The sequence below is a fragment of the Uloborus diversus genome, chromosome 2 (assembly GCF_026930045.1).
Source record: "Uloborus diversus isolate 005 chromosome 2, Udiv.v.3.1, whole genome shotgun sequence".
Lineage (NCBI taxonomy): Eukaryota > Metazoa > Arthropoda > Arachnida > Araneae > Uloboridae > Uloborus > Uloborus diversus.
Window position 1 is genome coordinate 35894808 of NC_072732.1, and position 13492 is coordinate 35908299.

The 13492-nt window shown below is 33.4% G+C and overlaps 1 protein-coding gene across 1 annotated transcript in view; it reads left to right on the top strand.

The window, feature by feature from the left end:
* Nucleotides 1-227: 227 nt before the first annotated feature.
* The window catches only part of LOC129216964 (thimet oligopeptidase-like), a 45379-nt gene continuing 32114 nt past the window's right edge, over nt 228-13492 (top strand). The window contains exons 1-5 of the mRNA XM_054851187.1: nt 228-487; nt 613-752; nt 9226-9338; nt 10842-11014; nt 12819-12931. Coding sequence (XP_054707162.1) covers nt 332-487; nt 613-752; nt 9226-9338; nt 10842-11014; nt 12819-12931 — 695 coding nt within the window. The 5' untranslated portion in view covers nt 228-331. The remainder of the gene's footprint in view (nt 488-612; nt 753-9225; nt 9339-10841; nt 11015-12818; nt 12932-13492) is intronic.

The following is a 13492-nucleotide window of genomic DNA, read 5'->3' on the forward strand; positions in this document are numbered from 1 at the left end:
TTGATTGATTTACATAACTTCAAACCCGTTATGAGAAAAATCGAGAATGGAAAAAGTGTCAAATAAAAGTATTATTTTTCATCAAAAGTAATGATGGTCAATTTAAAAATTCCGCTAAAGGATTGCTTTTGTCGCTGTCGTAACCAAAAAAAAAACCTTTGTCTTTATCAACTGAACTGAAGTAAGGTAGATTTCTTTTTCGAAATTGTCACGTGTTATCTGTTTACATTTTTGTCTGATGTCGGTGTGAAAGTTGTAAAATCTGTTTAGTCATACTGAACAACTGTATCAAAAAAAAATTAACTGATTAAACTTGCTCATAATATTTAAAATGCTGCCTCCTGGTTTCAGACATAATTGGAATCTGAAAATTAGCGCAAATGATATCTTGATTGAAGCCGATAAACTTATTAATAACTCTAGGGAAATTCTTGATAAAATAGGATCTGTCTCTGACGAAAGTGTCAGCTATCATACACTGTTAAAGGTCCGAAAATCTAGTTTTATGTATACCAATGCACATGAAATGTTTTTTCTTAAAATACCTACCAATGCAATTCATAAAGTATTCCTTATTATAATGTTTAAAACTTTTTATTTCTTTTGTTTTAGGAATTGGCTGACTTTGATTGCGAATATAACTCGAATATAGGTCTTTTAACGCTTCTAAGGCATGTTTCTACTGATCAAGCTGTGCGGGATGCAAGCACGGAGGCAGAAGCTAAATTTGAAGCCTTTGATATTGAAATAGAGTATTGACTTCTTTAAAAACTGCTTAAGATTTTCACGGCCGGTGTTAATATGAAGAGAGAACATTTCCCGGCTTTTTGGCGGTGGTCTAAATGAAAAAGAAGAAAAACAAAATGTTTCGTCGAGCTCTGCAGCTGACATCTTCCATCATCAGTGGATGGATTCGCAGTAACTGTTACTTTGAATCCGTCCACCGATGATGTCAGTCGCAGAGCTCGACGAAACGTTTGGTTTTTCTTCTTTTTCATTTAGACCAAAAAGCCCGAAAATGTTCTCTCTTCATATTGACTTCTTTGTTTTTAATCTTGAGTTTTCTTACACTTTATTTTGCACTTCAAATAAAACACATAAATTAAACATGCACCATATATTGTGCAAATAGAAGCAACCCCCCCCCCCCAAATCAAGAACCCCTCACCCCTAAATGAGAAAAATGCCCCTCAAAATAATCCCTTCTAAAAAATTCAATGGCGCAGTCTGTGCCATAACCCTCCCTAGTGGTCAGTTGATAGGATAGAGCAGCGTTTCCCAACCGGTGGTTCGCGAACCCCTGGGGGTTCGCGATAGGTTTTCAGTGGGTTCACAAAAAAAAAATATTGTAATGGCGGAGTTTTAACATGCCTGTTTCTGATGAAGTTTAATGCTCAAGCGGTTTCAACCAAATTTTGCTCCTTTTCTATTCATTTGTCTCTCACACATTTGATACTCTCAGCTTGAAAATATTTGCCTGCTTCCTGACATATTTTACATTTAAATGATTTAGTCCGTCATTACGAAGTGCCGGTTTTAGTGCTTCGATTGACAATTATACGTGATAGCCCTTAAGACATGCTAAAAAAGCTCTACTCTTCACTCCAGAATCCCCCGTACCTACCACTTTTTGTGGCTTAACCATTTGGATGGGACCCTAAAGACAGCTCTGATTTTTTGAACCAGACCAGAAACTGAGCAATCCCTGGTTCAGCACCCCCAGTGGTATCGTTTCACCCTGAGGACTTAGGGACCACGAGCATATTTAACGTCCTTTACTTATGAATGCAATGTCTTCAGATGAAAGATTTTGGAAGCTTTTGATCGGAAGGATTGATTAAACTTGATGGAAACATTACATGGAGTATGGAGCATATACGAGCGTCTAAAATATTTTCATGCTTAGTTTCTTTACCATTTGAGTCTGACGAAGGTCTATCGCTTTTTTCTTGTATTGAGTCAAAAATGCATAGAAGTGTGATCACGCGCTTGCTTGTTGTTATAATGTTCACCCTACATTACACTATAATTTACTTCGAGCTTTATTGTTGGAAAAGGGAAAGAACGGTTAGCAACCAAAAATACCACAGGAAGTATGAAAAATTCATTATTATAGAAAATTTTCGAATGTGAAAGTTTGGCAGTGTTAGGTTTACGCAGTAAAAAAAAAAAAAAAATCAACGGATTTTAACCATGCAACTTAGTTTGCGCTGTATGTAAATAAGGAATTTATGAGATTTGTGCAGAAAATTTTTCTTGTAGTGAGTGAGCTTAACAATATTTGTTTTGTTAAAATTACCTTTTGAGTAAAAATTAGTGTAAATGCGTATATTGAAAATATACGCTTCTATTATTTTTCAATATACGCAGTTTACACCGCATTTATAGCATAATTACAGGAAAATTTTTCGGCAATCAAACAATTGATGTAAGCAGTAAATCTTTATCAAACAGCTAGGCTCGTAGTGTTTTTCAAGAAGACTTAGAGAGATCTTTCTCATTTTACAGTAAGAAAAAAATTTCATTTAGTTAATCTGAGAGTTCTCTGAAAGGTATTTTAAAGATGAATATTTAATTCACTTCTGATTTAGTGATAATAGAGATAAATGTACCCTAGGATCAGAAAAATTTCAGCCAATCTTTTAGAGCCTCTTTGTTCCAAATATCCTATTTTCATAATTTTGAAGTTGATTGAAGCTCAACACAAAATAATCACTGTGTTTATTTTTTGTTGAATTTGTTGTTCATTCATTTTTTAGCGATCATTTTAGTTCGTAGTAATATTTGCAATTCAATATTTTACAATTATGTTTTTGTTCTTGTTATAAACTATGCAGCAGCATCAAACTAAATCTCACAAATTTTATTGTCTATGCGTAGTTGTGTGCCCGCGCAATTTTTTTTTTTTTTTGCTTGTTACTTATTACTTAGTACCCAAGGGGTTCGCCAACTTCTTTCGGGGTTCGCAAGGGGGAAAAGGTTGGGAACCGCTGGGATAGAGCATTAAGCTTGAACAGCAATGGTCCTGGATTCGAGTCCCTTCTCAAGCGGTACCCCCCTTTCAATATTTATTTAAATTGGTAACCATTTCTCAGATGAAGTTGTAACTCAGGGAACATGGCAGGATGTGATTATGGCATAGGCGGATTTAGGACTGAGGTCCTGGGGGGCAGGATTTTTTTTTTTTTTTTTTGAGCAACATTTTTAATTGCCGTCCCCCCTCCGATGTTTTTGCCTGATTTTTGTGATGCGTAAGGCCATTCTTTACTTTTTTATGTGTCGTTTTCATTACTGTGTGTAATCAAGCTGTCCTTTTTAAATTGACCTTAAAAGAGAGGAGGCTGGTATTAAGAGAGTGACGCAGTGCTCCTTTTAAGTGGGATATAGAATATTTCCAGTTTTAGCAGGGCCCGGGGGTTACTCCCCAGGAGGAAATTATCTAAAATGGAGATAAAATTTTGCATTTTGAAGTCTTATAAGGGTTAATTGGAAATAATAGGCAAATAATTTTTTTTTAAGTTTTACGCTTTAAAAGTGCTTTGTGATGCAAGTTAATACTTTAAAAGAAATGGTGCACAGATTTAGAGAATAGGTATCAAGAGAGTAACATACTACCTATTTGAACAATTCTTAATTTATACACTTGATAAGAAATAAAATTGAAGCGCACTTTGCTTAGGAGTTTCAAAGACTTGTCTAATTATTTTCAAGGTTTCGTTGGTTAGATTGGGTTTTTGGTTCAAGAGCCCTTGTAGGCTATACTGCGCGAATTCTTTTCAGGGATTTTAGAACCTATTAATAATTTGCACTTTCCAGTCTCTGAAATTGAGTAGTAGATTATACAGTTGTACAGTATTGTTCAAATTTTGCAAGAAACGGCTATTTTAAGTTTAAAAGAAAAAATAAACTTTAATTTCCTATTCAAAAAAGAAAGAATCATGATTTTTTTTTTGTTATAAGGTTTTGGAAGATAAGTTGTTACTATATAAACTCCTCGCAAAATTAGGGGGCATTGTCCCCTTTGCCCTCCCCCCCCCCCCCCCATAAATCCACCCATGCTCTTCTGAACTATTCAAAAACGAAAAAATAATGATTTTTTTTTTTGGAAGATGTGTTGTTACTACATAAAGTCCTCCCAAAACTGGGGGGGGGGGCATTGCCCCCCTCTGACCCCCCATAAATCCGCCCATGGATTATGGATCTAATTTTCAGTGTTGAGAAATGTTCTGTTCAGGGTTTCTGTGCAGAGGATAATATTGGAGATGGACAACAACAGTTTTTGGTTCTGGATTGAATTTGATATGTACAAAGATCAAAATTTCAGATTTGTGCCCAATTTCATAAATACTGATTTTGTTGCACTTAGGCAGAGCTTGAAAGTAGTTTTTTCATCAGGATTAGACAGTTAAAATGTAGATTTGCAGTGGAAGTTTGACACATTCGCTGTTAATAAATTGCCCCATTGTCAATACTCTCACCTATTGAAGAGGGGAAGCTGCTTAGCATCACGCACTGGTGAGTGATCGGCAGCAGAAGTGTTAAGGAAAAAGTAGCAAAAAGACTAGGGAATTTGTTCCTTTTTAGGACACAAGGTGTTAATGCTAAAATTTGGCCCATGTGGTTCTTCATGGAGATTGGAGAAGTTCTAAATTATAAGCGTGCAGCTTTTCATTGGTTTAAAGAAACTAGATTCTGTGCAGATAGGCTCCATTATTGTAAAGCAAGGCATAACTAGGCTTGCCAGACGTCCCGGTTTGAACGGGACAGTCCCCCGCTTTTCAGACAAAATCCCGTTGTCCGAGCCAGTTTGCTTCACATCCCGGAAAAAGATAAATTTGAATACAAATGAGCAAAGAGGTTCAAAAACAATTCTGTGAAGGGTTATTTAGGATAATTACTTTATCATTTGTAACATTGACTTGTAAAATTAATACCAGATAAGCTTGTGAGGATTTTTACAACAAGATTAAAACCAAAATAGTCCTATAAAATGAAAAGTTTTCCAAATATTGTTCACTTTCTTATTCCGCATTCAAAATTTTTTTTCTTAAAAAATAAATTGTAAATATTTATATTGAAGAAGTGAAATGTTCAAGATTTGTCTCCTTATGTGAATTTTTATTACTCATGTTTTAGGTTCATAATTAGTAACCATTAATTCATAGCATTGAGAATAAACTGCCCTATAAAACACTCCAAAAATCAGTCACAGGTGGGTACCCTTTTGAATACTAGCGACGCTGCGGGGGGGGGGGAGAGAACATTCCTGTATTTCGGTTGAACTTTTCAGAAATCTGGCGAGCTTAGGCATAATTAAATCCTAAACTTTAAGGATTTCCTCTTCTTGACTTTTAATTGTATACCAACGGAAGATTCATTTATACCTAATTGTTGTGCTACCATCGAAACACTTTTATTACTTCAAACATAACCAGAATTTAAATTGAGTTAAAGGTGTTTATTTCTTATTCATTTCATATTGAAAGTTTTTCCTTTTCTTTAATTGTCAGACTCTCTTTTTCTTTAAATCTTCAAACTTTAGATGAATCAACGTGCTAAGGTGACATATTTCATCAACTCTCATATTTGAAATTAAAATTTGATAAAAAATCCTAAGTTGTTATTTGTATACACTAACAAAGCAATGTTTAATGGTTTGGGAACTTTGCTGAAACAAAAAGCCAATTTTACTTATGCGCTGCTTCTTCCTTACGAAAATTTTCATGTTGTGGAAAAGGAATTTGCATTAACTCTAAAATTCTTAACTAGTGAAAAGCTCTCATCATAGCCATTTCGCATAAGTTAGATCATATTGTGCTGCGAGTACACTGTTCAAACAGGGGCACTAACTTGCAAAATTATTGAAAGAGCCGAATGTCTTGGGGGATATGGAATCCCCTCGGGTGAAGAGGTCCTCCCCCAGAAAAATGTCAGATTTCTGTGCCTCAAAAATGCCTTTTTCATACTTTCTGATGCGTAATTTGCAAGAATCAGCAATATACAACATACATGAAATACACCGCCAGCTCAGTCAATTCCAGCCGAGGACTGCAGTTTCGTGCTTATTAGCACACATAAGCCCGGCACAGGAGTGACTGAGCTGGAGGTGGAAAACCTCTTAAGGAAGCCAAGAGAGACAAACAAACTGGTAGCTAATACAGAATTAGCTCAGATCAGACGAGTGACCGAAGCAATGGTTCGGTTCAAGTCGAATATTGAAGGCAAGGCAGGTATATTCAGTAAGTTACCACCCTTTAGCCAGGGCTAAGGCAGAAATACATGAAATACACCGCCAGCTCAGTCAATTCCAGCCGAGGACTGCAGTTTCGTGCTTATTAGCACTCATCAGCCTGGCATAGGAGTGACTGAGCTGGAGGTGGAAAACCTCTTAAGGAAGCCAAGAGAGCCAAACACAGCCATTATATTTCATGTATTTCTGCCTTAGCCCTGGCTAAAGGGCGGTAACTTACTGAATATAAGTTACCTGCCTTGCCTTCAATATTCGAGTGTAACCCGAACCATTGCTTTGGTCACTCGTCTGGTCAGAGCTAATTCTGTATTAGCTACCAGTTTGTTTGGCTCTCTTGGCTTCCTTAAGAGGTTTTCCACCTCCAGCTCAGTCACTCCTATGCCTGGCTGATGATTGCTAATCAGGGAGATTAAAGGGAAGGAGATAAATCTTTACTATGCAGAAGTGGCAACGTTTGTTCACTTTTTCCCGAGGGCGCTGTATGTGCACCGCTCCCGTCAATCGCAGCAGATCAATGTAAATGATGCTAAGTTTCTCATTTTTTTAGAGGCAGCTATTAAAGCAAAATAAAGAAAAAACTGCTGGAAATTGGTTGTAATAAGGTGCCAATATATTGGACGATGTACGGCTTTCGTCTACAGAAAGTTAGCGCAGTATTTTGATGGAAAAATTTATTTTATTTTTCATCACCAACTTGCCGAATTCGTCTGCTATTAATATTGCGCTGTGCGATGTTTTTTTTTTACGAGTGTGAATGTTTCTATTCCTGAAAATAATTGACGAAATGAGAATGTAGTAGAATTAATTACGTAAATACTTTTTTTAATTAGTTGTAAATTTCGTGACATGCTTCGAAAACTAATTAAAGCGAAACAATTTTTTGCTTTCACGACCTTTAACAGAAAAAAATAAATGTTAATGTTCTATTCATTTAACTTCAAGCTGATATTGATTGTAATAATTTTATTCACGTGTTTACTCACTGCTTAAATAGAATTGTTATCATTATTTTTTTATTATCATTGCATTTTTTTTAACCAAATCGAAAAAAAATCGGGAAACCTTTTTCATTTAAAAAATACACATGATTATTTTCAACAGAAAACCCCACAAACTATCTCAAAAAAGCATTCCAAGGTATAATTTTTTTGAATGAATAAGGTTTCTCGATTTTTTTTCCATTTGGTTGTCGAAAAAAATGCAATCTGTTTAAGCAGTGAGTAAACACGTGAATAAAATTATTATAATTAATATCAGCTTGAAGTTAAGTGAATAGAACATTAACATTTATTTTTATCTGTTGAAGGTTGTGAAAGCAAAAAATTATTTCGCTTTAATTAGTTCTCGAAACATGTCACGAAATTTACAACTAATTATAAAAAGGATTTACATTATTAATTCTACTACATTCTCATTTCGTCAATTATTTACAGGAATAGAAACATTCCAACTCGTAAAAAATAAAACATAGCAGACGAATTCGGCAAGTTGGTGATGAAAAATAAAATAAATTTTTCCATCAAAATACTGCGCTAACTTCCTGTGGACGAAATCCGTACATCGTCCACTATATTGTCCCTTTATTACAACCAATTTCCAGTAGTTTTTTCTTTTTTTGCTTTAATAGCTGCCTCTAAAAAAATGAGAAACTTAGCATCATTTACATTGATCTGCTGCGATTGTCGGGAGCGGTGCACATACAGCGCCCTCTAGAAATAGTGAACAAACGTTGCCACTTTTACACTAGCAATCCCGTAGGACATTTCTCTCCTTCTTCCTACTCCGTGGTGCTAATAAGCACGAAACTGCAGTCCTCGGCTGGAATTGACTGAGCTGGCGGTGTATTTCATATATTTCTGCCTTAGACCTGGCTAAAGGGCGGTAACTTACTGAATATACAACATAGCATTTTTCATGGTGTAAGGATCTAAAAATTGATATACAAATGTTCAATTAGACCATGTTACTTGTCTTAAAGGACATTTTTACAGTTATATTTTTTAGCTAGCCATGCAGTGAACATATATTGCTAGTGGTTGTCAGTGTAAAACCAACAAGTCCACCAAACTTCCCTCATATTTGACGCACCGTCATAACAGTTGTCATAAATCCTGAAAAGCAAGTCTAGGTGTACAAGGACATTGTTTGAAAATTAAATGAGGCCTTGATATTCAAAATTTCATAAAGGTCTACAAATTCCTAAATACTTTAGAATATTGTCAGTGACACTCCTCAAGCAAAAAGAAACTCATCTTTGAGTAAAGCACTGGTCCCAAAAAAAAGAGTAACACACACATACAAATTATTGGGGGAAGGGGGGAGGGACAAGCTCCATGAAGTTAGCATTGGCATATACAAATATATATATATATTTGTATTTCACACATTACATACATGTATACAAATATATATATATATTTGTATACATGTATGTAATGTGTGAAATTGTGCAAAATGTTAAATTTCAAATGCTCAATATTGTAGCCTTTTGTTACACAACAGCATCTGTTCTATAATCCAGGTCATTCAACATATTTTAGAGTAGCATTCTGCAAATGGTCTGTAATGATGCAAAATTGCATTCTTGAAGTTGTCAGCATTGGGAATTAATAAGCCGTCTTTAGTGAACCCCATGAAAAGAAATCACATGGCATGTAGAACAAAATGATTTACAGTTTTATTGTGCAGCAAAGGGTTACACATCCAACATTTGTAACTGAAAAAAATTGTTATATTTCTCGATGTGCATTAGTTTTGAAAATATGATTTTTAAAAATCATGTCCACCATTTGTGCTCACCCTGTACGTTGCCACAAATTCATTTAAAAATTCACTCTTATTAAACCCTGGCAAAACATTCTAAGAAAGACATTGGCTTGTTAATTGATTGAAGCTAAAAAATTAATTAAAGTAATTTTATTTGATTATCTGATTCGAACTTTACATGTGTTACATTACTTTATCTTTTTTTCCAGAATGAGGCAAGACATTTTTAATAAATTGCTTATTCTCCAAAAGAAACAAGAAGACATGAAACCAGAAGCTAAACGGTATCTTGAAAAACTCATTCAAAGGGGAGAAAGAGGTGGTATGTAGAACATCCTTACTTAAGGTTTCATTAATAAAATCTGCCAACTCTAGACTTAAAATTATTTTAGTAAGGCTGATTTACTATCAATGAGAGGTGCTGGAACCAGTATTGCAATTCCAGAGCAACCAATTGTCTGTTTTTTTTTGTCCCCAAATTTTTTGCGAGTCTGGATCATTATTGAAAATTCCACTCTTTCAATCAATCTTTCAAAGGCCACTAAATAGTGTCAATCACTTCCTAATCTGTTGTGATCACATTTTGTAGTCAGAATATTTATTTAAATGTGTTAATAAGAGTTGCAGTAGTTGTATTCTCCTGTTTTTCTCTAAATTTCCTGTTTTCTCCTGTTTGTGACCAAACTAATGTTTCAACTTGTAGATGTGTATAAAATTCACTTGCCGCAAAACAGTCTTAAGTAACACCTTTGAGTAAAAGCCTTTGTTTTTGGCTCCCAGATGATGGTTTATTTAGAATACAAATTATTCCTCATAGTTCCTATGGGCTGGGGCTCTTGAGGTAATTTTACTCAGGAAAGTTTTTGAACAACAGCTGTTGCCAAAGGCCACAATTCTTGTCATTCTGTTCTACTTTTGAGTGTATGAGTGACAAGGACAAAATAAATTATTTTATGCCAAGAAGTTTTCTCTGCTTTTCCAACTGTATGCAGATATAGTGGAAGTGAATGTGTGATGACGTGCATGCATCATAACGGCAGCATTCAAGAAGAGCTGAGGGGTGAATTTGCACTCTTGTTCTTGCTGCCTACTTTTCAGCTGGTATGCTCCTCTGCTTGACATGCATAAGACATTCCCCATTTGCTGGCCTTGACAAAGACTGAATTTCTAAATAGTTTTGAAGCTCTCATTTAAACTCTTATGAATTTCTAGTTTTTGTCTTTTAATACATAAGAAATTTGTTTTCAAATTTGTAATTTTTTACAGTATTTGTTAACTATTAAATTATGTAAAATTTATAATATTTCAGGAAAAAATTTCAAGTAACAATATGTTTCTCTCCTAAACTTTTTTTTTTTTTTTTTTTATTTTTAGAAAAATATTATATTTTAATTTTTTATCAAAAGTAAAGAAAAAAAATGTTGTAAATTTTAAATTCATTATTAAAATGTGACACAGTAAAACTTTTTTTTCTTGCTTTCTAATGGGGCTGCGTCAGGCTATTTAGCCTTTAGCAGACCAAGTGCGATCCCCTGATACAGCATCCAGTCTTTAATGTGCCACCATTAAGGCGCAGATGTCAATGGCACGGATAATTTTGATGCCCAGTTTCCACCAGATGGAGGCACCTGGGCTCTCTTTGATGCAAACCTGCACAAGGGATTTAATTTTGCCAAGGGAATTCAAAGCCAAACGAATACCCAAGGGATCTTTTAAATGTCGCATAATCATGCGGCATGGGCTCTGATAATTTTCTGCAACACACAGTAAAACTAATTTTTTTAATCATATTTATACTTTTTTTTAATGATGGGTATTTTAACAGGGTTGCACCTGCCTGAAGAAACTCAGAAGCAGGTAAAGGATCTAAAAACTAGATTAACAGAGTTAGGCATCCAGTTTCAAAAAAATCTCAATGAGGAAACTACTGTTTTAGAATTTACAGAAGAAGAATTAGATGGTTTAACTCAAGATTTTTTGAGCGGTTTACAAAAGAATGTAAGTTTAGAAATTATCTGTTCAAATCAAACAAGACAAAATTCTTTGTAATGTTTAATTTGTATATATTTATACAGTCAACTCTTAACATTCTTTCTAACTCTCAACTCTTATTTTCAACTCTTTATTTCTTTAATAGAAATTATCTGTTCAAATCAAACAAGACAAAATTCTTTGTAATGTTTAATTTGAATATATTTATACAGTCAACTCTTAATATTCTTTCTCACTCGTTATTGTTATGTATGCTATGCTAAATATGCTTATTGGATTTGTTATTTTGATAATTCATTTCTATTTTTTCTGAAATTTGAACAACTATCAAATTATTGACAGTTAACAGTTTCTTAATAAAATAGTAAACTGAAAAAGAAATTAGCAAAACTAATTGTTTCATTTTTCACTTATGTTTAAAATAATATATTATTGCAAAAGGTTTTTTTCACTGTGTTTTAACTTTATTTTGATGATATGTCATACAAAACTGAGAGGAGCATTTCTCACACTGAAATGTTTGTAATACATTTTGATTTAAAAAAATCCCATATTCTTGTCTCAGTTGCATCTCCTTTTTTTTTAGTCATTATATTGGTAATTTGGCTGAATGGATTAAAACCTACCTGTTTTGGGTATTTGATAAGCTGCATTGATATCTTTTTTATTGTGACTCAATTTTTTCCTTTCAAAAAAAAAGAAAAGAAAAGCCAGCTTGGTTTCAACATGTTATGACGCAGTACAAAGCCATACATAGCCAAAAGCTCTTAACCTGTATTGGGAAAAAGAATACATGTTTCATCAAAGCTATTAAGCTTTAAAAAAACGCTATCGATATATGTTTGGCATTTGCTAGAATTTTTCTAATTGCTTCCATTGATTTAGGATTATGATTGTTTAGGGCTTTTTAAATGAAGCACTGAAAACTTTCCTACTCCTGAACTAGTTTGCAGCAGTTAACACGCTATTTTGTATTTTATTGAAATTGGAGCTTGTATAGTAGCTGTCAACAAAAGTGTTCTCCAAATTCCTTTCTTTACCCTCCTATTTATTTTTTGACCGAATAAGAAATCTCATAGAACTGAGAGATGATGTTACAAATCACTTTAGAAGAGAATTTTATACGTCTAGGTACAATCAATTCCTATCAAGTTTTCGGGAAAGTTTAGGGTGAAGAAATTTTAAACTGTTTTCTCTTTAAAATGTTGTTAACATTTTCTTATATATATAAGTTAGATTAGACCTTAAAAAAAATTGTATTTTGTTGATTAACTAATACTGCCTGATGGATTCCTATAGCTATTTTTCTCTTTACTTACGTAAATTAAGGTGCATTATTTCCAATATGTTTTTTTCCCCCAAGGAATAATTCATATTTTTAAGACCTTTCACTAACATATGGAGATAATACATGCATACACATTAAAGAATGTTAAAAGTATCCTAATTTTTTTGTAAAATTGTATCCTGATTATTTATTTTTTTATTTTTTTTTTTTTTTTTCAAAACCAAAGATGGGGTGTTTGTGACACAAGGGAGGAAGAGGGTCAAAAATATTGCAAAAAAGTGTAACATCATTTATGACAGCCTCAAAATCGGACTATTCGAATTCCCAACAAGGCTGGATTTTTGAAATTATACTGTATTTATTTGCATTTATGTAAAAGTTTTGGTAACCACAAACTGGCAAACATTTTTTAGCATTGCATTTCCTGTTACTAATGGTTTTACTACTTGCTAATTATGGAGCATTATGGAAAAGAAAAATTTTGATATCCTTTTTACCAAATATATAAAATTTTTCATTTAGGAAAAATCTGGTAAATTTGAAGTCACTTTAAAATACCCTCATGCTTTTCCTGTTTTGCGAAAATGTAGAAATGAAAATACAAGACATCGGATGCATGTAGCTTTTAATTCACGGTAAGTTTTTTGTTTTATTTTAAGGTTTTTTTAATCAGTGATAAAAGTGGGTGAACAAAAAGTTAGAGGATGACCAAGTCTTTAGTGGAGAGAGTGTCTCCTCTCCCCTAGAATGAAATTCTATAAAATTTGAAAAAGCAAGTCATTTAATATGTATCTTTATTTTAATTTAACAGCAGTATTAAATAGTCATAGTAAAGAAGTAATTATTATTCACCAATGCTGACACTACAATGGTTATTTAAAAATTGCTGTTATTTATAACTAATCTTTTCTTACTTCAAAGTAGTGATTTCTTAAAATATTATGTCAGCACTTGATAGAAAAGTTCTAATTTTAGTTTTACAAGAAATATTGTAGTTAAATCAAAATTCTAATCTTAAAGAATAAAGTTTAAATAAAGAAGTTACATCTGTACATTATTTTATGTAAATTTATAGAAAACTAAAATATTTTCACGAAGTAGATTTAGTGTGTATATGAAACAAAATAATAGACATTTCAATTCAACTGCCGTCACAGTTTTAAGTGTACCAATTACTGTAAAAGCAGGGCTGATAA